Genomic DNA, 23,812 nt, shown 5'->3' with positions numbered 1-23,812 from the left:
TCACTGAAGGTGCACAAAACGAAATAGGTAATTTTAGTCCTTGATAAATTCATGCGAACAATTAATTATACTTTGAATCCAACAGTTTCTCTTTTCTGAGGAATTACATCTATGGCAAACCTGGCTAATTTGCCTGTAATCCTGCTCAAAATATGATTTAAAATGAAGCATAAAAAAATTTTAATACTGCGCCTGCGCACGGGCTGAGGCCTTTTCCCCCCAGCGGAGCGCTGCTGGGCCTGCTGGTCTGGGGCGAGCCGCGGACGCCGGTCTCTGTTCCGCAGGATGGGGTTTGTTAAGGTTGTCAAGAATAAGGCTTACTTCAAGAGATACCAAGTGAAATTTAGAAGACGACGAGAGGGTCAAACTGATTATTATGCCCAGAAACACTTGGTAATTCAAAATAAAAATAAGTACAACACACCTAAATACAGGATGATAGTTCGTGTAACCAACAGAGAAATCATTTGTCAGATTGCTTATGCCCGCATAGGAGATATGATAGTTTGTGCGGCTTATGCTCATGAACTCCCAAAGTATGGTGTGAAGGTTGGCCTGACAAATTATGCTGCAGCATATTGTACCGGCCTGCTGCGGGCCCGCAGGCTCAATAGGTTTGGCAGGGACGAGATCCATGAAGGCCAAGTGGAAGTGACTGGAGATGAATACAATGTGGAAAGCATTGATGGTGGACCTGGTGCCTTCACCTGCTATTTGGATGCAGGGCTTCCCAGAACTACTACTGGAAATAAGGTTTTTGGGGCCCTCAAGGGAACAGTGGATGGAGGCTTGTCTATCCCTCACAGTACCAAACGATTCCCTGGTTATGATTCGGAAAGCAAGGAATTCAATGCAGAAGTACATCGAAAGCACATCATGGGTGAGAATGTTGCAGATTATATGGGTTACCTAATGGAAGAAGACGAAGATGCTTACAAGAAACAATTCTCTCAATACATAAAGAACAACGTAACTCCAGACATGATGGAGGAGATGTATAAGAAAGCTCATGCTGCTATACAAGAGAATCCAGTTTATGAGAAGAAAGCTAAGAAAGAAGTTAAAAAGAAGAGGTGGAACCGTCCCAAAATGTCTCTTGCCCAAAAGAAAGATTGGGTAGCTCAGAAGAAGGCAAGCTTCCTTAGAGCTCAGGAGCGGGCTGCTGAGAGCTAATAAACCAAACCACAATTTTCTATGAAGATTTTTCAGATAAAGACAATAATAAACTTATTCATCAAGCAGCAAAAAAAAAAAATTTAAAAATTTAAGAAGTAAAATAAAATAAAATTTTTAAAAAATTATAAAATTTAGAAAATAAAGTTAATTAATTTCATTTAAAAAATAAATAGTAAAATAGTAAAAATAATAAAATAAAATGAAATGAATCCACTTGCCAAGAGACAGGCTATAGGATTAAAAGTATGACTTATTGTAGAATATTCTTAAGGACTAAAATATGAGTGATGGGCAACAAAATTGTGAATGGTCCCCAAATCAGTAATAAGAGTGGTAAAAATCCTAGAAGTGCAAAAGTCTTCAGGACAGGCAAGAAAGCTACCAAGGATTTGCCTGTGTGGAGCCGGCAAAGGGAAGGCACGCCCAGCAGGAAACTGGCAGACACTGGTTATAGCGACAGGCAAAATCTGAACATCAGTAATAGGTTAAATTCTTTTATAAATGTTTCCCCAGTGGCCAAGTGCTAAAAATGCAAATTCATAAGGAAATTAGGCAAAAGACAAGAGAAATGAATTATTTGTTCAACATGAAAGGAAAAACACAAAGATAGGAAAGGAATACAACAGTATGAAAGTTGAAACGTCATTTTTCTCCCATGTTTCTTTCCTTTCTCTCCCTTTTTTCCCCTTTTCTTTTCTTTCTCTCTCTCTCTCTCTCTCTCTTTTTTTTTTTTTTTGGCTCTAAAATGGCTCCATAAGGATTGGGAGGAGGGGAGTGGCAAAGGAACCAGGGAATCTCTTCTGGAAAAACAAACGAGGTTTCCAAAATTCATTTATGCTTCTCTTCATCCAGTTTAGTCTGCTTCTCTCCTTTCTAAATGCTTACGTGGGTGCTTTCTCTGCCTGGTATTCATAAGCAAGACATTTTTGAAATATATAGCTTCATACCAGTAATGGGGTGGGGTAGAACAGCATACAAAGGAGCTTGCGTTTCAAATACTAGCACAAAGAACTGCTTCTTGAAATATGTAACATTTCCAACTCCAGGAAGGCACAATTGGCTGCATGTGTCAGTGGCATATAAGACCTTCCAAAAGGACACAACACGAATGGACTACAGTGTATAGTCTAGATCTCATTATAACACAATCAACAATATGAGCTGATATTTCCACCTCTGACACCGTGTGAGTTTTTCAGTCTGCTTCGTATTCATGGGGGTTCAGTTGAACGAATTAATACCATAGTTAGAGGGAAAAATTATTTGGCAGAAAGGAGGGACAAGGAGGGGATCGGAGTAATTGGCATGGAAAGTCATTTGATATTACCAGTTAAGCTCCAGAATTGGGGTTTTGAGGATAATTCCAAACAAAATCCCAGACATCGGTTTGGAAACTGTTTCTCTATTAATCCATGTTCTACTTTTGTGGCGTTCCAATGAATGATACCCCAAAATTATGTTTTCTTCAAACCAAATTTCCTATGAATTGGCAACAATTAGTTTAACTGGATTGAAGGAAATATGATTAATTTTGGGAAGGATATGTTTGCTCTGAATCTTCTCGAGGAAAATCCATTCTGTTTTGGTAAAAGTATGAACCATAGTTAGAAATAGTTCCTGATACAATGCAGTTCTATGATAAATTTGAGGACTCACTTAAATACTGACATATTCTCTGTAATACTAGGCTACAAGAATTCAGTGTATTACAGGGAGTATTCTTTTTTTCTTAGTTTTTATTTTAATTTGTTAGTCAACATACAGCGTTATATTAGTTTCAGGTGTAAAATATAGTGATTCAATGCTTCCATCCATCACCTGGTGCTCATCACGACAAGGGCGCTCCTTCATCCCCATTACCTAGTTCCCCCATCCCCCTACTCACCTCCCAACCAGTGACCATCACTTTGTTCTCTGTAGTTCAGAGTCTGTTGTTTGGTTCTCTCTCTCTCTCTCTCTCTCTCCTTTGCTTGTCTTGCTTCTTAAATATGACTGAAATCCTATGGCATTTGTCTCTCTCTGCCTGACTTCTTTCACTTAGCATAATACCCTCTAACCCACGTCTTGACTTCCTTCGCACAGTTTCTCATCTCCTCCTCATTTCTGCAGGTGTTCATTGCATCCATTCATTGGCTCACTCTTTAGAAATGCAGAGCTATAAAATTTTTACTTCAATATATTAATAACTATCATTTATTAAATAGGCATTCCAGTTCCTGAGACAATGTTTTCATCTCCATTTCAGAGCTGAGAAAGCCGAGTTCCTGAAGTGTTGCCTAACTTGACCAAGGCTGCATTCAAACCCAGACCTAATAGCGCAGCCTGTGCAGTTTTCACTACGCTATGCTGTCTCCGACCAAAAGAAGTTGTCAGAACCATCATAAGGGGAACTATATTAAAATACCAATTAAATGTTCACTGAGGATAAATAGAACAAACTATATCAGACAAAATACCTTTTCCAAAATATTAGCCACAAGAGCTTTTTTTTTTTTTTTTGTCACAGGACAAACTACAGAGAAAGAGGAGGAGGAGCAGTAACCTTCACCTTGAGCATAAATCATACTCCCGCCACCACTGTCCAGGAGCCCGAATGAGATCCAAGGGGAGTGGCAGGGACCATTTTAGTTGAGTTACCTAAAGTGGCTACATTGGATCACCAACTCATAGGTCCTGAATTAGCTACTGACCCCTCCTTTTGGTATTTCACAGAGGTCAGAAGTGAAACTGAGATGTCCCTGAACCAGGCACGGGAAAAGAGGAGAGGACTTAAGAATCCAACAAAACCGATTTTTACTGAACGGGGAGATACAAAAATATGTATAAATAACATCTTCTTATGTGACTGAAACAGTAACTATCATTGGAATACAATGTGGTGTCTTTTTGCCAAAGAGTAACACATACTTGAAATAAGTCTCTCCAATGCTATTGTGACTTACATAAATCTAAGAATGAAGGTCTGTTATGGGTTCCATCGTGCATATCTCCCCCTGATAGAGCCCCAGAGATCATTTGTAGCAACACATAGAGCTTACCGTAGACAAAATAAAATGGAATGAAGTTTTTTTTTAATGTAGGTCCGAATTCATCCCTCCATATTTGTGTGTGTGTGCGACTTAAATTATTTTACTAGATCTCAGAATACAAAATAAGGTAATACATAATCATTGTAGGAAATCATATAATACTAAGCTCTATAAATAAAAATAATCCTAACTCTTCCCAAATCCCACAATTTTGTTAGCAGTTTCTACATATCCTTCTACAACTTTCTTTGACTCATTGTAATATGTGCCTATTTCCTTTTAACTTCTTTTCAAAATAGTATTATCTTACTCCACAATTTGCTTTTATCATTTACCAATAAATCACCGATGTTCTTCTGATTAATACATGAAAACACCCATTCTGTTTTCCTAGTCGCATAATGCTAACTAAAATGACCAGTAGAAATAAATGGCCACGCCCTAGGTTTTGGCCTCCAATTCCAATCCCCACTGAAAGATAAAGAGTTTCTTGGGAAAATGGCCAATTCCAGATCTCGTTCGGCAGCAGAGAAGACACAAGACAAGCCTGAGACTTCACGTAGTGCCAGAAAGCAGGGAAGATCTCAAAGATAAGGCCATTTCAAAAGGACACTGGAAGCAGCTTAAAGAGGTTGCTGGAGTGGTCGGGGGTGGGAGGGATGGGGTGGCTGGGTGATAGACACTGGGGAGGGTATGTGCTACGGTGAGCGCTGTGAATTGTGCAAGACTGTTGAATCACAGATCTGTACTTCTGAAACAAATAACTCAACATATTTTAAGAAAAAAGAAAAAGAAGAAGATAGCAGGAGAGGAAGAATGAAGGGGAGTTAGTCAGAGGGGGAGACGAACCAGGAGAGATGATGGACTCTGAAAAACAAACTGAGGTTTCTGGAGGGGAGGAGGGAGGGGGGATGGGTTAGCCTGGTGATGGGTATTGAGGAGGGCACATTCTGCATGGAGCACTGGGTGTTATGAACAAACAATGAATCATGGAACACTACACCAAAACAAATTATGTAATATATGGTGATTAACATAACAATAAAAAATTAAAAAAAAAAAAAAAGAGGCCCCTGCTAGTCAAACGTGTGACAATGTGAGCAGCAAACAGAGTAACCGCCGCCAGGCTGGTAAGTAATAGCTGCACAGACTCGGTGTGGGGGAAGTGAAGTAATGTGTGCCACCATCCGCAGCCAGCAAGAAGTAGTCAATGTTGAAACGGAGTTTCCATGACTCCAAAGCAGTGCTTCTACTCTACACCCTGCCTCTTGATCAAAGCAGTGCCGAATTGAAAAGTGCAGAACGGAGGAGAATAAAGAGACAGCTAGGAAGAGACAGGTAAGGAAACCTGAATTTAATTTTCACTGGAAAGGGTTTTCTAGTAAGTGGCCCCATCCAACAATACAAAAGCAGAACCACAGACACCTAAGCAGAGGTTGGATAAGATGGCATTTAGGGAGTCCAGCGCTCATGTTCAGATGAGCCAAGTGCTCCTCCCTCGTGGTGGCGCTTGCCTTTCACGTCCCGGTAATGGTGGCAAATGCCCACCTCGGGCCATGGTATGTTCTCCACCCCCGTATCTCTGATATGCAGATTCTCCAAAGACCAGACTATTCCTTCAGCTCCCCCTCATGCCCTGTGGCTCCGGGACTTCAGTGCTTCCTGCCTCACAGCTTCCCCCAGCAGGCCTTGGGAACTCTTCCCAGAGCTCTGCCCCCCCAACCCCAGGGACGCTGAGCCCCACCCCCACTGTTGCAGAGTAAAGCCCGCCTCCCACTACCCAGTCACCCTGGGAGGGGTTTTGACCATTGTCTCCCCCACCCCCAAACTCTCCTGGGACCGAGAGAGAGGAAACAGTAGTTTATCCTTCATCACAGGCCTGCGCTCCCCCTCCCGGAACGGTACGACTCTGGCCAACAATGAAGAATTATGCGGAGAGCTTAGAGTTATAGCTTCTCTTTGGCAAAACCAAAAGGTCTGCTTTGGTCATTTTTCTTCCCCACAACTGAAGAGCAATCGTTCTCAAAGGAGAATCAAGCACCCATCTCTAAGCAACAAAATAAACCACAGAAACTTCAACACTGGTGTCTTTTTCTCCCAAGGCTTAACCATCCCAGGCCTTTCCTCTGACTCACTGTTCCCAGTCCCCTCTTGGCTTCTGCCACTAACAATACACACACTTGCCCCTTAATGCTGAGGTACACTGGCTCGTGCGATGGACATTGAGATGTATTGTCCGGGTCCCCCTTCCAGGAAGGGCTGGTTGCCCTAGCTGATGGGAGGGCTGCAGGTGGAGAGCCAGCCTTCCGCCGGAGGCAAGCGAGCGGCAGAGGGCTGTCAAAGTCAAGGTCACATCCTTCTCAGGGTGGCCTACACCCAGTGATAGTTGATCAAAGTAAAGGTATAACATCCGTGCTATTTGGCCCCATGTGGGATCATTATGATGGGCCATTTTATGCCAGAGCTATCCATGGAGATGGCCAAGGCTGACTTGGCCTGCATTACAGCCCAACTTTTCCCTCTACCCAATCTGATTTCCTTCTTCTCCCCTGCCAGGTGTTGACCCCTTTTAGACATGTGCACACTGAACTCTTTCTCATGGTATGCTTCCAGGAGAAACCAACTTGCAACACCCTGCTACAAGATCCCTGTTAGAACAACCACGGACCAATATTCCCATCACAAACTCCACATATGGTCTCCTGAATCCATGCAACTCTGGAGGGAGGGCAGTTTCCTTCCAGATAAAGCTCCCTCCCTCTGATCATAGGCCACTCAAGCCTCATCAGATGAGTCAGGCACCAGCCCTCTGGGCTCCTCAGATGCAAGGAACAGACCCTACATGTCTCAGCTTGGTCCCATAGAGGCTCCCCTCAGTAGGCCAGGGGCTAGGGGTAGGAGTCACCTGCCCTCATTCTGGAGGGTAAGGAGTGGTGGGACTTTCGATGCCACTTCCTCTAAGAAGCCCCCTCCCCCCGACACGCGCACACACACACACACACACACACACACACACACGCGCACACACACACACACACACACACACACAAACTCCTCTTAACTCTTACCTTCCATGTCAGTGACTCTTCCCTTCAGGTTTTCCACGGTCAACTGAGAATTACTGTCCTGGTGGTATCTTGGAATGTGGTGGCCATTGTCTTCATTCCTCAGCCAAAACTGACCCTAGAAGAGCCCCATTTTAACAACATGTTACATTATGGAAATGCTTGAACATGGCAAGAATATCTTTTAGAAGAACTCTAGCAGTGGTCTTCTCTGAGGAGGGAAATGGATGAGCAGGGGAGAAGGAAAGCACCGAGACATGCTTTTCACTGTTTTTTGTGCTTTGGGGTTTTTGTGCCACGTACATGCATGTTATACCTATTAGACTGAATCTTACAGAACGACAAATATTTGACCATTTAAAACAATTTTTTTCAAGATTTTATTTTTAAGTAATCTCTACACCCAACGTGGGGCTCAAACTTAGAACCCTCGAGATCAAGAGTCGCATGCTCTGCCAACTGAGCCAGCCCGGCACCCCAATATTTGACCATTTTTGATCTACAATTTTCTTATTACCTTGTCTACCCTCAGCATAGTCAATTAAAGGAAACCGGAGGTGGACTACTTGATGTTTCTCCCACCATCAGATTATAATGACTATAAGTGGCCTAAACTGTCCCTTATCTCTTCTTCTCAAACCCTGACCCTGCTATATAATTTTCCTACTAACATCTCTTATACTTTAAGTTTGTTTCTGGAAGCAGAATAGAAACAGAATGCAACCTAAGGAAGACAATCAGTAACAGTCCCACTCTGTCCCCACCCTATGTCTAATACTCTCCCCAAGGCCCCAGATAAATAACTCTCTTTCGAGACTCTGCCAAGACACCATCTTCTCCCTCTAGTCTTTTCTGAATTTCTTCTTGCTGCCTATAGCCCACTGAAGAGAGACTGACTATTCTACTGCACAGATGCCTATCAAAGGCGCTATCACAGTATTGGCCTTATGCGTACACATAGCTGGCTCCTTCGTTAGACAATTTTTTTTTTAAGAAAAAAAGTTCTTGTGTTCATACCCCAAATTAGAACAGCCCCACAATCGGACCAGTAGGTTCTGAAAGAAGAGGGTCAACAAGCCATTGCTAAATGAATGAATGGCCTCATTGTAAAAGCTGGCATTATTCATACCACAAATGAATTCAACAACTACCCCGTGCTGTACACTCCTTATTCGGGTTTGAGGGCAATATTCTGTGTAAACGTACAGGGGGATACAACTGTGAATCATTAGCTTCTGCGGACTTCTACTCAATGGTCCGTATATGATAGATGTCTTGGATCCCCAGTCCTAGCACACAGAAACGCACTCTTTCTGAAAACATACCTTGACAAAGAAGGGTAGCCAGTAAGACCCTGGCTCCTACAGACGATAATTCTGTTATGCTTCATAGCCTCCAAATTTCTATCTTGCTTCTAAGTGATGAAGAATTTCGAGTCTCCAAGGAGGACAAATAACAGGAGAAAACTTTGTCAGGAAACGACAGGCCCTCAGGGCCGGAGTTTAGAAAACACTTATGCAGGTGAGGCTGTTTTCAAGAAGTTTTGACTATATAAATTCCTCTTTGTCAGAGTTACCATGTATTAGTCTAAGACAGTTATTATATTTTCTTATTATAAGCATGCACTGTGTTCTGCATCTGGAGCGCTTGCCAAATTGTAGATTTATTCCTATTTCTATACATCTGTGAAAAGAATGTGTGTTCTGTTTCATCAGGGAGTTACTTGAAGTCACAGGTTGCTAATTCCAAATGAATAGAAACAGTGATTAATCTGGGAGATATGAGCTCGCCACTATTCATGTAACAGATGTCCATTATGATGAGCTACACATTTGTTCCCTGTTTATACTAGAATACAAAACAGGAGGGCCCGACCATTTTGTGAAAGAAAGAAAGAAAGCGAGCAAAGAAAAGCAAAGAGAAAAGAAAAGAAAGGAAAGGAAAGGAAAAGAAGAGAAGAGAGAAGAGAAGAAAACAGGATGGAAAGACGATGATGGGGGAAGGGGGAATTAGAAAATACTTTGAAAATGTTTATTCAGGTGCCAGGTTAGGTGCGCAGAAACGTGCGCTATGTCTGCAGGGTGGCAGGTAAAGAGCGGAGGGGAGGTAGAGAGGGAGGGGAGAGAGGGAGAACCCGGGGGTAAACGCTCCTGGCTTCATTTCAGGGTGTGGATATTAACTCAGTTCATCTCACTCGGCTGACAGAAGCACGAATGCCAAAACCGGCAATTTCATCAGCATCAGCTACACAGAAGATGAGATTTCCGAGGGAGGCAAAAGAAGAGGGAGAATGATGTATGTAATTTTATTCAAATAATTAAAAACAAAGTTGGCAGTCTATCTTCCTGTCAAGAAGAATAAATATCAGACTATGGAGTTGGAAGGGGGAGTGCGAGAGGCTCCCTGCTGCTCCATATTAACTCCGGTCCAATACAAACTTTATAGTTGACTCTTCACAAAAACATCCATTTAAAATGATCCTCCTATGTTGTTTTTTTTTTTTTTTCCGGTTACTCTGTGAGTCGAGCTAACACAGCAAGAGGACACAAGCCAGGAGTGAGTGTGGAGGAGGCTGCCTGCCGGAGCCACACTAGAGCCCTTCGCTTCATAGCCACAAATACAGGGTTTGTATAACTCCACCACTTCTCCAAAGATGAGTGAAAGAGAGGTTTCCAGAACTTTCCTTTCTCTCACTATTTACCTCCTGTCCTCGTATGCCCAAAACAAAAGCTGGGCCTGGCCTACAGTAGGATCCAAATACATACATACATACATACATACACACATACATACATACATACACACATACACACACACAACACACACACATATACGCACATACTTTTTTAATGAATTAAATGAACAGGGGCTGGACTTAATGAATGACACAAGCACAGGGATGGATAATATTTATCAATGGAGTCATTATCTTCTGTATTTGCAGACTCACTGGATTATAGCAGATGCAGTATCATAACCAAAAGCTAAAGAATCCTTTCTGAATGTCTTAACCTGGCTATTACATGTCCCAAGCTATACCTTTCCAGACTTTCTTTTTCAATTGCAACTGTTTAGAGGAGAGGACGAGCTCCATTTTGTTACTAACGAAGAGAGAAGATTAGCATAGCCAAGTCACAAAAAAAAAATAATAGTTCAAACAGACTCACTGATGACGGTTTTCCTTCTGAAGCATTTTAATCACTCTTCTTCTACATTTCCAGTAATGTATCAAATCACTCTTTAATCGCTTCTAAAATGTTGAATTTAGGATGCAAGAGGCTCCACGGTTACATCTAAACCTTTCTTTCTAGTACTTGAACATGAGGACAGAAGTGAGCACCTCCTGCATTTGCAACACTCCCAAGTCCAATTAGAGAACGGAGCCGTTCCTCGGAAGAGCCCACGTGGGGACTGCACTCGTGAGAACCGCACAAGCATGGGAACAGCAGACTTGTCTACCTCGAGCAATGCAGGCAGCAAGACACCGCAAAGGTAGCCAAAATGATTAAGGAGGAATTCAGCTAATTAAAAATGACATGTTGCTATGCCAAGTTAGAAGTGTTGGTAAGTGGGTACTTTCAGACAGCTAAAAGGTTCTTTCAGGCATCCCAAATTGCTCTGCCAAAGCCTTAATATTTTAGTCTAATCCCACTGAGCGAGCCAAGTTGATGATGACAGAGAAAGAAAAGGCTTTCCTTTTTGAAGGAAGTAGGAATTAGGATAATACAGGGGTCAGCAAAGTTTTGCTGTAAAAAGCCAAACAGCAAGTGTTCTTGGCCTTGTGTGCCGCGTGGTCTCTCTTGCAAATATTCAACGCTGCCGCTGTGCCGAAAGCGGCCATCGGCAGTATGTAAACCAATGGGTGTAGCTGTACCCCCGTCAAACTGTATTTATGAGAGCAGGTGACAGGCTGGATTTGACTCACAGCCCGCAATTTGCCGACCCCCGAAATAATATGCAGATGGCTCTCCAACAGACTGAAACCTAAGGAAAGATGCAGATCTCAAGGTCCAATTGAAAATTATAGTGCTTCTTAATTCTACTTTAAAATGCGCTCAGCAGTACCTCTGATTCCTGTGTGGATCTTATGGTGTTTGCCTGCCAATAGCATTTTCCTTACATGCATCGAGATGCACATCTTTTATCCAACTATTGGCACAAGCTTAGATTCAGTCAACAAAATCAAGTCATTCTAAACATTCCAGAAATAAAAGACTTAATGTATTAATTAGGGCTTACGTCACTGTCAGAACACACTGGGGCAGTCGGGTCAAGAGAGTCACTAGGGAAGGCCTGGGAAGCAGACACTGAATATATCTCAGCTTGGCATAGCAAGCTTATCCCAAGCTCTACGGAAATCTCCGATTTGTGAGACCGTCTGAGAAACCTTGCATCAACTGTCTGAGAACCAGTTGCTTGGCTGGTACAGACTGAATCTCCCCCTGCAAAGCCACGGTGAGCCTCCTACCTGCCCAACATCCAGCAGCAAGCACCCCTGAGCATACCAGCTTCTACTTCTCTTTTACCTGAAAACCAGCGGACGTTACCACCTCAGCAACCCTAACGCGGGACAGTCTGGGGACAGGGACGGTAAGAGACGCAGTGCCCCACTTCTCTTCAGGAATTCAGAAGACATCTCCGAAGGGGTGGTAGTGATGCCTCCTTGACAATGGAGAGTCCAGCACATTCCACCACCCCTTTCTCAGTGCAGCATCTCAACACTCTCCTTTCACCCATTTTTAACTTCCAAATAAGCAAACAACATAATGCTTCCGTCCTACCTGAATCAACTATCCCCCATACATCCCAAACTCCCTCGGGCTTTCCCCCAAAGTGGAGCTACAGAGTCCGATTTGTTATTTCATCCATGAATGGTTGACGGTCATTGTCTTCTAGCTCAGTCACAACGGCTCGTTACTCTTCTGCAGTGTTAAGGGTTGAGTTATAGGTTGAACTCGCTCCTTAGGTTACATAATGGGCAGAGGGAAGAAGACCAAATTTTATTACGTGTACAGACACATCCATATCACAACAGGAAGAAAATATGCCTATTGCCATCCTCATTTCTACAACTGGCCACACGACTACTGCTAGTTTTTAGACCTTTCACTTTCTACTGTTAGTGGGGATCACGGACATCCAGCGCACTCAGGTGGGATCGTCATCCATCCTGAACGCTGAGCTGGGATCTGCCACCCTCTGGTCATCATCAGGTGACCCCTTTGTGCAGTAGTCCAGCTCGGGTCTTTCCAACTCCCAAGCACCTCAGCAGAGCCCAAGGCCTCACCTGCTCTAGTCACCCCCCTCTTGGCAGCTGCCTGGCTCAAGGGAGGCAAACAGATCAGAGGTGAGCGTGCCGAGGAGGGGAGCAGCGTCTGCCCATACTGCCAAATTCCCATATCCACACACTCCCCCCACCTTCCATCCCCACATTTTAACCTTTCAGTCTGGCCCCTGGTCCTCCTGATGGGTACAAAATTCAACTTTGCCTTCGATTAATGTAATCTCTCGTTCTCTCTCTTGCCCTCCCTCTGAAATCCAATAGATTTTAGACTGTCTTCACTCAAATTACACCTACGAGGCATGTATTAACTCTCTTGGATCAAAGCTGGGTAGCTGCGTTGATTACAGACTGGGGTTCACGGATTTAGACTCTGCATGAACACATTTTGCTTCGTACCAAGGAAAAGCCTGTTTCAGAACTTCAAAGTCTAACCCTCATAGCCAGCTAGCTCTCAAATGTGTGCTGGTGGTCGAGGGCAAGGATAACGTATGTGATGGTTCAGTGCAAGCCCTACCCCCCATTCCTAAGAAACCAACAGATTAGACTCCTCCTTTAATGACAGATGTTTTAATGGCAGGGGATGAGACTTTTCTTTTTTTAAAAAAGGAAAAACTGGTCAAAATGTTAGTATCCTCTGAATAAGCTTTGCCAGTACAAGACCGCCAAATATCCAGGTTAGAATGCCAGTTTCCAAATCCTCTTTCCTGCCACATGTACATGTACACACACACACACACACACACACACACACACACACACACACACACACACACACACACACACACACACAGAAAGAGAGAAAGAGAATTTTATAAAACAGGTCAAATGGATTTAAACTAGTATAAGGGAGGAGGTTTCAGTGTCAGAAGGACATGGGCTCCAGTTTTGTTCTGCTCCTACTGTGATTCCTTTATCATATTATTTAACATCTCTAAGCATCCTCATTGATAAAATGAGGATAAGTATAATTTTGTTAAGAAAACTATTCCCAAACTTTAAATGAGGTGAAATGGGCTGTGGCATGACGTTTCAAAATCTTACTGGGGCACTAACCTGCCTAAGACTTACTTTGTTACCTAGGGAATGCACTTGTGTTTGACTTTCTTTCTTTCTTTTTTTTAACTCATTTAGAGTTCAGATGCTCTGAAGTTGCATGCTAATTCATAGACTTCTGTCCAATAGAAAAGATAACCCCAAAGGTCGTGATTTTATTGCCCTGTAGGACAGTAATCAGTTTTGAATCTATCCTAGAAATCTTATTGCAACGCTTTTTTTCCCCTCAAAAATGCCTATAAATACCAAGTTCTCATAATGCTCTTGGAATCAGCTTAATCCATTTACGGTTCTGATCATCAATGAGTTGAATAAATTCTTGACGGGTTCATTCTGTATTTGTACGAGATTGTTTTTAGTTCTTTAAAAATTATACTTTTGAGAGTACCTATCTTACGAAGTTGCTATGAGACTTAAATAAAATAAAGCAAATAAAGTAATTAATAAGGCCCTGACACATATTAAGCAGTTAATGAATGTTAGCTATTATTATTAACTATAATTAAATGCAGCATGATCCACAGGAAATAAAAAATGTAATATATCCAAACTTCACTCAGAGACACCCAAGTAGACAAATCAAAAGAAATAAAATTAAGAGACTATTCACGCTGAGCTCTAGCTTGATTTCCCTGGAGATTTTTGAATCCTCCAGAATGCAGCCCAATGAACTAAGCTTTTGAATTAGTAGCCATTTTCGTGGATGATGCCAAATCTTATAATCATTGGGATCTATAACTGTACACAGAATAAGTATTGTGTCTCATAAAAATATATAATTTTTCCACCACACATGGCCAGTAACAGAAAATAAAATGAAAATTGGGTTTAGAGTAAAAAATAATATTTTTACCCTCCATCCTGCTTTGATATACCCAATTGTTATCCCTCATTTTATTTCCTTCCATTTTAGTGACGGAAGGGTTATTCCCTGTTTTTTCCCAAAAGTCTGTAACAGCTATGTCCTTCATCTTGTCCTTTGTCTGATTCCAATAACTGCCAAAAATAATGGTGTTCTCCCATGGAAAACTTGTCCCTTAAAAGAAACTAAAGGATAATAAAGGGACAAGTATGACCAATTTCTCCAACTTCACTATGATTTTGGTTGCTGTTTATGTTCAAATAAATTTCTCAGATTATAAATCCTGAAAGAGAGAACTCAATCAATTTTAGCTTTTGTTGTTTGGATTTGGGGTTGGGGAGGGCGGGTAAATGTTGGAACAACACATTAGAAGTAATTCACAACCTTTCCATACTGATGTCTAAAGAAGAATGAGAAACCATCTATAGAAAGAAGCAGAGATACTGGGGCATAATATTTCTACACACAAGTACAAGGGAACCAGATGGAACTGGAGGTTACTCTGCATTATACACAAAACCACAGAGAGGCTGGGTCATCAAATACTTTTTAAATACCTTCAAACGCTGAAATACAGTGCAGGAACCTACTGCACTCAGTTTAAAAAAAAAAAGCAAACAACTACATATGGGGACTTAAATCAAGGTTAAACATTCAGCTGTTGTTCAGTTCCAGTGACCAAAGAAGAGCAAGTTGAATTTAAAATAAAGTGAGGAAGGCACAGAACACATGTAGTAATGAAGCGTTTTCTATATTTACAGAGCTTACTTAGGTGTCCACACAAGTTCAGAGGTGAACACAAGCTCAGCATATTCAGCCACAAACACATACATTTGCATGGATGTATGTACACGCGTATATTATATGCATTCACACGATTGCATGCACATTTGCCAGCCTTTAAAATGAGAGAATACCACCAAGCAAGTAGAGAAATCAGAGGTGAGGTAGCACTTATTCAAGATTATTCTAGTCCATTGCCACTCAAAATGTGGTCCCTGGATCAGCAGCATCAGCATCACCTGGGAGCTTGTTCAAAATGCAGAATCTCAGGCTTCACCCCAGATCTGCTGAATCAGAACCTAGCTTTTAACCAGACTAACTGCCGGCGATTTGTATGCCCAAATTAAAGTCTGAGAAACACTGCCCTAGAACCGTGATAACCATCTTCAAAGCTATCAGTCGCCTGTGTCTATCCGGTAATTGAAATGTGATTAGTGAGACTGAGAAACTGCATTTTTCATTTTAGTTAAAATTAAAATTTGGAAAATTATACCTGATTCAGTGATTGGACTACTTTTAAGTTAAACACGTTTGGAACAACTTGGGTATATATGAATCTAAATACAGATCAAGTAGTTCTGATGAAAACTCAGCATCTGAACTGAAAAGTACTGTAAAGTATAAACTGCACACAGATTTCAAAGACTTAGGATGAAAAAATGTACATAAAATGTGTGATTAATCATCTTTATAATGATTATAGGTTAAAAAATAAAATTTCAGATATGCTGTGTTAAATTTAATATATTCTTAAAATTCATGTGCTGCTTTTACTTTTTAAAATGTGACTACTAGAAAATACAGCTCACATATTATTTCTACTGGACAGGGATGCTTTAGATCCATGGTTCTCCAACTATCAAATTACTGGTGCCTGGCTCCCAATCCCAGAGATTCTGATGAAATTGGTCTGGGGTGGGCCTGGGCACTAGGGTTTTTAAACTCTCCCTGGTGATTCTATTCATCTGCCAAGGTAGAGAACCACTGCCCCAGGTTAACACAGATTCATCGATCCCAACTGATAAATAATGACCTCAGAAGGACCTAGTATCTTTTGGGCACTCCATCATCCCTCAACAAAAATGTGGAGTTGGAAAGGTAGTGCCCATTTCTTATCTAAAGAGTGAAAAAGCATCTCCACTGATGTCATCTGGGCTGAACTCTGGGTGACAATTTTCTACCTCGACTTCAGGCAGAATCAAACATACCCAGATGAAACTCAGTGTTTCCAGAAACCCACCACCGGTTCTTCCAGTAATTCATTCCCATATCTGATGTAGGGGATCTCCTACTTGTGTATGTTTAGAACAATCTCCTGGGTAGTTTGTTTACAAGCAGGGTGCTGGGCCCTAGCAATTCACGGTAGCTCTGTGGCAGGGGGACCAACCATCCTGGTTTGCCTGGGACTGTCCTGGTTTTGGTCTTAGCCAGAAAATCCCACATCCTGGGAACTGCTCAGTTCTGGGCAAACTGAGATGGCTGGTCATCCTACCCTAGGGAAGCGGACATTTAACAAGCAGTCCGGGTGATACTCATGCATTCCAGGTGAGCACAGTTTGAGAGCCACTCTGAGAAACACAGATGCTTGAATACTTCGTGAAGTTCTTTCTGGATTAATCAACTGCCCTGAGAAGACAGCTGCTGAAGTTACACAGATAATCAGTTCAGCAAATAACTGACTGGGGAAATTGCTCTAATTTAATTAAACATATTAATCGTTTAAAACTATTTAGGAAGAACAAGTACCAATGAAATCACCCAGACAGCCTTGAAGCGAATTCTTTTGTTGTCAGGAATTCAGCAGAGAGGGGCTGGGAGGCAAAGTAAATGTGTGGCATGAAGTCATGTCAGTCTTGAGTTTGAATCATTGTTTCTATCATTTGCTAGCTGTGCAACTTTAGGGAAGTTTCTTAACCTCTCTGTGCCTCAGTGTTCTCATCTGTAATGATGAAATGAGTAATTTATACTGACACTGAAGGTTAGCCATGAGAATAGGAAATGATGCGTCGCATCAGACAAATCCCAGTTGAGGAACATTCTACAACATACCTGACCAGTACTCTTCAAAAAAACTGTCAAGGTCATCAAAAATAAGGAAAGTCTGAGTAACTGTCACAGCCAAAAGGAGACATGACCATCAACTGTACTGTGGCATCCTGGAAGAGATCCTGGAACAGAAAAAGGACATTAGGGTAAAAACGAAAGAAATTCAAGTAAAGAATGGATGTTAGTTAATATTGATGTATCAAAACTGGTTTATAGCTTGTGACAAATGTACCGTACTCAGGTAAGATGGTCATAATAGGACAAACTGACTGTGGGGTGTATGGGAACTCTGTACGTCTCTGCAACTTTCCTGTAAAAATAAAACTATTCTAAAACTTAAAGTTTATTACCAAAAAATGCCTAGCAGAGTAGTACCCAGGCCAGAAGTACACGTTAATAATAGCTGTTACTATTATTGTGACCTGTATATGTAAATCATATGAGGAATGATCCCAACAAGAAGACCGTCATCTTGATTCAACATTTTCGGGAGAAACTAGGAGCTATTCTTGGGAGATTGGGGTTGAGGGAAGAGAGGAGAAGAGAAGAACAAAGGGGAGATGAAGAGGCCACGGACACTGTGGATTTTGTCTCCAGCAGAGCCACGCCTGTAACTTCTGACATGGGACCCAGTTGGTTTTCTTCAGAGTCTGTCATTATTTTCTTCATTCAGTTGTTCTCTGTTCTGAGCCCGACCTCCTCTCTCGTTCTGCCTGCGGGCACGCACGCACGCACACGCGCCCCGCCAGAATGTCAGCTTGAAGGCAGAGGCCTTATCGGATTCGTCACTTCTGTATCTACCCAGCACAGCCCTTGACATGGGGTAGAAACTATGTGTATTTGCTGAATGAAGGACACGATACCACTGCCCATCAAAGGGTGGAGGGAAAAACGCCGTTTGGACTAGAACTAGAGTCCTTTTCATATATGTTTTCTCCTCCTAGCCTTCTTGTAGCTCCCCTACCACTCAAAAAATAAAAGCGCCCAAGCAAAGAAACACCAACACCACTCCATTGCCCGAGTAACCTCGCGTGGGGGGAGGGGGAAGGGGGCCCCAACATTTGGGTCCAGATCGGCTGTCCCATGTAGTAGTTTACATTGGCAACGATAGGTCATAGAACAGAAATACCGTAGAAACCACGTGTCCTATATTGTACCTCATGTTTTCTATTTAATTTAAGCCTCACACAGATTTGGTTAGATAAGCGAGGCACATGTTCTTAGCTCCACTGGAGAGACATAAACGTTTCTGAAAAGGAAGGAAGGGAGGGAGGGAGGAAAGGAGAAAGAAGGAGGAGAAGGGAGAGGGAAAGAGAAGAAAGACCTGTAAGGAGGCCACAGCATTCGTACAATTAACGGGTCACTGTATTAGTCCCCCGGGGCCCCCGTAACAAACTCCCGCAGATGGGCTGGCTTAAGCAATGGACATTTATTTTCCCAGTTCTGAAGCTTGGGAGTCTGAGCTCCAGGTGCCACCAGGGGTGCTGCCTTGCTGGGTCCTCATCTGGTGGAGAGAGGGAGCTGTGGTGTCTCTTTGTCTTACAAGGACACCAGCCCCGTCAGACTGACACGCCACTCTTAGGGCCTCATTGAATTTAATTACCTCCTTAAAGGCCCATCTCCAAATACAGTCACATCTCAGGTTAAGGCTTCAACTGATGAACTTGGTGGCGGGGGGGGGGGGGGGGGGTGGGGGGGGTGGGGTGGGGCGGCGGCACAAGTGAGTCCATACAAAGATGTTCTGTGACAAGGGGCAAGAGGGTTAACAGGACGAGCAGGGAGGGACAGTTAGTTGGACCGGGGGTCAGCAAACTAGGGCCTGCAGGCCTACTCGGAAGGCCACCTTTATTTTGTGAATAAACCTGTACTGGTGCGCGGCCACACCCACCATGGACAAACTGCCCAGGCTTCTGCTAGGAGGCACAGTTGAGCAGCTGCCAGAGTCTGGCTCACAAAGCCCCTGCAGTTACTCTGCAGCCCTTCACAGAAGTGCACCCACTCCCCCGGCTTAGGCCAATACAGGATTGCTTGTTTTATCCGGAAGACGACTCCCTAGGTTGCATTCTTGCCACTTCACGGATAAGGCAGTGGAGGCGCTACAAGGAGAAGTGACTGCCACATTCATAGCCAGCAAGCCTGGAGAAGATCTCGAACATTCGGAAAGGTGCCCTTTCCAGGCCACCCCACCACAGGACCTAGGGCTTTTCTCCTAGACCTTGGAATTGCCTGTGGCCTGGGTAAATGGTCCCGCCAGCTCCATGGCTTTCCCTCTCAGAGGCCTCACAGACTGTTGTCACTCAGGCCCGAATGTCCCGCTGTCTTCATTCATACCTTACCAGTTTTTGCTTAGGGCTATTTTAGGTCGTCGGTTTCTTGAAATCTTATTTTCTTTCAGTTTGTTTTGTGCCAGGGCATGTGTTTTGTATGATTAGCATTCACATAGAAAGCAGATCACTTGCATTAAGGGAGCCTTGCAAATAATTATGTAAACCTTAAGGGGTTTCCAGGGATCATTTCGGGACTGTTAGTCCTAAATGCAATTGCTGGTCCTTTTCATTATTAGACAGTATGTTCCCTTTTCAGCATCCGACATTGAACTCAGGGTGCTTTCCTTATTGTATCTATTACAACTCGGGTTCCTGTTTATTGGGGAATTTGTCAATAGGAAACAGTTCTTAGATCCATCTTTGAATTAGTGGAGACATTCCTCAAATGTGAATCCAGAGCCTTTTCATTAGGCCTACAGTAGAATTTAAGGAAGCAAAACAGCAATTGGGATTACTTTTACTATTGGCTAAAGGATCTCTTACTAGGACGTGGCTTCTTGATCTTCCTGTGCATACAAACGATCTGCATGCAGAGTGTTGCTGCTTTCGTGTATCCACATCATTTCCTCTGAGCAGCGGCCTCGTTCCCACTTCATGTGGTCCTAGGTGGGCTGCCAGGTACAACATTCCAGGCCCCTGCAAATCATATCGCCCCATTCTACCCTGAGACACAGCAGCTGATGCAAGGGAAACTATGTTACCCGATAGGAGCCGAGTCCCCAGAATGTTAAAGAAGTTGGCAGAGAGGCCATCAAACAAAGGGACGCTGTGCTGAGGGAGGGACGCAGAGCCCCCCAGATCCAGCCCTTCTTGAGGTCTTACCCACCCCTGGACTTCCTGGGCATGTGAACAAATGCATTCCTTTGTCTGCTTAACTAATTCAAGTCAGACTTCTCCTTCAAAATCCAAAAGGTCCTCTCTAATATAACGTGCTTCCAGATTTTCCGAGTGTCCTCAGAAATATGCATCAGCAACTCCCAGAGGGCACAGGGCACTGGGCACTGAGGTCCCCGGGTCCCCCTCCTAGTCGCAATCTTAGAACTCCTAAGCCATCCCTCTGCCAGGTCAGAGGGCCTGAGAAATGGACATGGGAGGTAACATCATTTCTTGGATGTGCGTATGCCTTCTGTGATGCACACACTACATGCTGGACTTGCTTTCCTGAGTTCTACATCTCCCTGCCCTTTGGCCTGTCTTGGAGCAGAAGCAAGATAAAAACCTTACGCTGGGACACTGATGGTATCGATCTGGGAAAAAGAAGACCACATAGGATTAACGGCTGGGCCCACAATATTGATAATGTTCGAGAGAGCGAGCTAGCCACTCTGGCAACCAGTCTGGTGCCAGGGTTGGACCCCAAACCTACCAGTGGGCCCAAGCACGGCCGACGTAATGAGGAGGAGAAATATAGCCCAATGCACCCCTCCAAGTGGCTGCAAAATTACCCCTTTGGCGAGTTTCCATTGTTTTTCCTCCTTTGTTTTCCAAAAGATACCTCTCTGAACCTGTCTAAACTCTGCGTCACTAGATTCTGCAACTGTCACCTGAAGTGTTAGCTATGACTCAGAGTTTCCTGCAAGAAACTCTATAACCTCCCCCTCTCCAGAGGAAAGGACCTGACTGAGGCCTGCCCACACCAGCCAAAACTCTGTGCCAAGTGGCTGGGAGACGCCTTAACGCCGTGTGAACTGCGCGCTTACGTGTGTTTGCAGGTACTGATAAATCAGCACACTTCTTGGCTGTCTCAGTTCTTCGCAGTTTAACTTGGCTTCCTCTGTTTCAGACCGATGGGAACTTAAGTCAGTTCTTAAGACCCACAAGGAAGGAAAGCTCTTTGTGTTAAAGGCGGTCCGCCAAGGTGCTAATTCCATCTTCAGTAGGTTTTTCCCAGGACTGTGCTCCTCATCCAGGAATTTCTCTGAGCTTGGTGGTTCCTGTGTCCAAATTCCAGCTTTGAATAAATAAACCAGCTAAAGTGCTCGGGTGCCTCAGGGAATAGCAGTGCGGTTTCTGAACTTCCATCGCCCCCCAGTGGCAAATCCTTTTTTGTTGGGGATATTCTTAAAAGGCTTATGAATTCTTCCCTCCCAAGTTGTTTTTCTTTAAAAAAAATTTTTTTTTTTAATTCTCACACTGAAGATCATGAAAAGTTTGTGTGGGGTGTGTTAGTAATGTCAAACTAATAGTTGCAGGGTCACGGGGTCACAGATTCATGCAATTGACAAGAAATATGCAATTGGATAGATCTCACCAATTGGGGTGCCCCTTTAAAAAATTCCTACCCGGGCGCCTGGGTGGCTCAGTTGGTTAAGCGACTGCCTTCGGCTCAGGTCATGATCCTGGAGTCCTGGGATCGAGTCCCGCATCGGCCTCCCTGCTCAGCAGGGAGTCTGCTTCTCCCTCTGACCCTCTTCCCTCTCATGCCCTCTCTCATGCTCTCTCTCTCAAATAAAGAAATAAAATCTTTAAAAAAAAAATAAAAAATAAAAAATAAAAAAAATAAAAAATTCCTACCCATCATAACTGCAAAGTCCAGTACGAAAGTGATTACCTCAAATAAGTTTTTTTTTTTTTATTTAGAGGATGCAGACCTGGGTTTCTATTTTTTCTGGTCCAATGAAACCGCTACTAATAACTATGACTTTTGGGGACTTGTGCTATCCATTTGTAAACTTTTCCACCATAAAATGTTTTGTAACATTGTCCAAGGAGGTGAGAAAATATTCAAACCAATAAAAGTGAAGGTTTATAAACCATATATGTATGACTTTGCAAAAGCCAACATCGAACCCACACAAAGTACACAGAAATATCACTGTCAGGTTGGCAAAACTTTCAGCAGATTATGCATGAAGTGGCAGAACAAAATGAATAAAAGTTTTAGTGATTTCAAACTTCAAGCAGATGAAACCCCAAAATAGGTGACAGAGGTGCCCTGAGTCATCAAACATAGATAGTTTAGTGGCACGAAACAGTCTCAATGGTCAGTAGGGAGTGATGTACAAGATTTAATTCCCCACCCACTCACCCACCCACCTACTGCCCCACCCGATCCCCATCCACTCACCCAGCCACCCAGCAGCCCAGCCTCCCACCTACCCACTTAGACCGGTTGAGAAAGGCATCCTATGGACAACAAAGGAGAACAAGTGGGTCTTCAGTGCAGGGATGATTTTGCAGCCACTCAGTAGTGTGCTGTGGGCTCTGTTTCTCTTTCCCGATGACCTGCATCTACCTGTCTCTACAATAGGCAGGTGCCAGACACTGTGTGAGGTGCGGAGGAGAAAAGATGAATAAGATGCAGTACCTGCTTTCATGGTTCCAGAAGCAAAAGAGAGTTTTCAGACTTTTCGATCTGGTCTCTACTCTGAGGCTCCATTCTCAGAGAAGGCGGAAATAAGCAGTACCAAGTCACTAAGTCCTGAAAAGACTCTCAGTGGGTGGCATCCAGATGGCCTAGAGACCTAGCTGGGCTTGCTTGCATACAGCAGAGATGAGAACTCATCCAGCTACAGCCACTGAATGTTTTCTGTGAAAAAGAAAAGGTGGGTTCTTTGGGATTCCAAAAATAGAAAACAATTTTGTGGGAGAGAACATATGAAACAGCCAAGGAACACTTTCATAACATAGTAAGCCCACAAATTTGCATTAAATACAGTCAGTGCTTTTTATGGCTGGTATAAAATATTTCACCTCATTTTCTAGGAAAGGAAGAACTAGAATTGAGGAAAGCAAGTCCAGACTAAAGAGGCTTACCTTCAGCTCAGAAAAGGGAAGGTTCTTGCCTCCCTACCCACAATGGAGTTCATATTTCAACACAGTTTTCAGATCACAGTGAATTCTTTTGGTTTACCACCTGCTATGCTTCGCCCCCATGCCCCTTTTAGCTTAGAGGCCAGGCTCAGAGTCCTGTAAATAATACTAACCCGGTGCTAACCTCCTACACACCAAGCATTCCTGCCACTCCTAAATCCTGAGCGGAAGTGCATGTCCTTCAGCTTCCTTTACTCAGATCTTATTTCCTTTCTGGACAGAACATTCTCCTCCTCTGGCCACCCCTCTCCTCTACCCCCACTTTGAAGGGTAAACTTCATCAAATCTTTTTCAAATCCCAGTGGTCTGGGGGCCTCATTATTAGTGCCAAAGCACATCTTCTTGTGCGTGTCCAGCATATCATCTTCACATAG

General features: G+C 43.3%; 2 protein-coding genes across 4 annotated transcripts in view; one reads left to right on the top strand and one right to left on the bottom strand.

Annotated features, from left to right (window-relative positions):
• The window catches only part of MID1 (midline 1), a 590,235-nt gene that overhangs the window by 553,620 nt on the left and 12,803 nt on the right, over positions 1 to 23,812 (bottom strand). For all 3 annotated transcript variants that reach the window (XM_027609029.1, XM_027609028.1, XM_027609036.1), the window contains 3 exons: positions 22,933 to 23,154; positions 17,302 to 17,420; positions 7,274 to 7,388 (listed from right to left, as the gene is read on the bottom strand). The gene's annotated coding sequence lies outside the window, so the exon portion shown is untranslated. The remainder of the gene's footprint in view (positions 1 to 7,273; positions 7,389 to 17,301; positions 17,421 to 22,932; positions 23,155 to 23,812) is intronic.
• On the top strand, positions 253 to 1,255 carry LOC113931253 (60S ribosomal protein L5-like). The gene has a single exon (XM_035725708.1). The coding sequence runs from the start codon at positions 286 to 288 to the stop codon at positions 1,171 to 1,173; it is 888 nt and encodes a 295-aa protein (XP_035581601.1). The 5' UTR covers positions 253 to 285; the 3' UTR covers positions 1,174 to 1,255.

Source organism: Zalophus californianus, chromosome X (genome assembly GCF_009762305.2).
Source record: "Zalophus californianus isolate mZalCal1 chromosome X, mZalCal1.pri.v2, whole genome shotgun sequence".
NCBI classification, from domain to species: Eukaryota; Metazoa; Chordata; class Mammalia; order Carnivora; family Otariidae; genus Zalophus; species Zalophus californianus.
Note: the sequence above shows the minus strand (reverse complement) of the source record. Positions and strands in the feature narration are given on the sequence as shown.

Excerpts from the sequence above, each read along its gene's own strand:
- LOC113931253 (XM_035725708.1), top strand. The coding sequence starts at position 286 with ATGGGGTTTGTTAAGGTTGTCAAGAATAAGGCTTACTTCAAGAGATAC.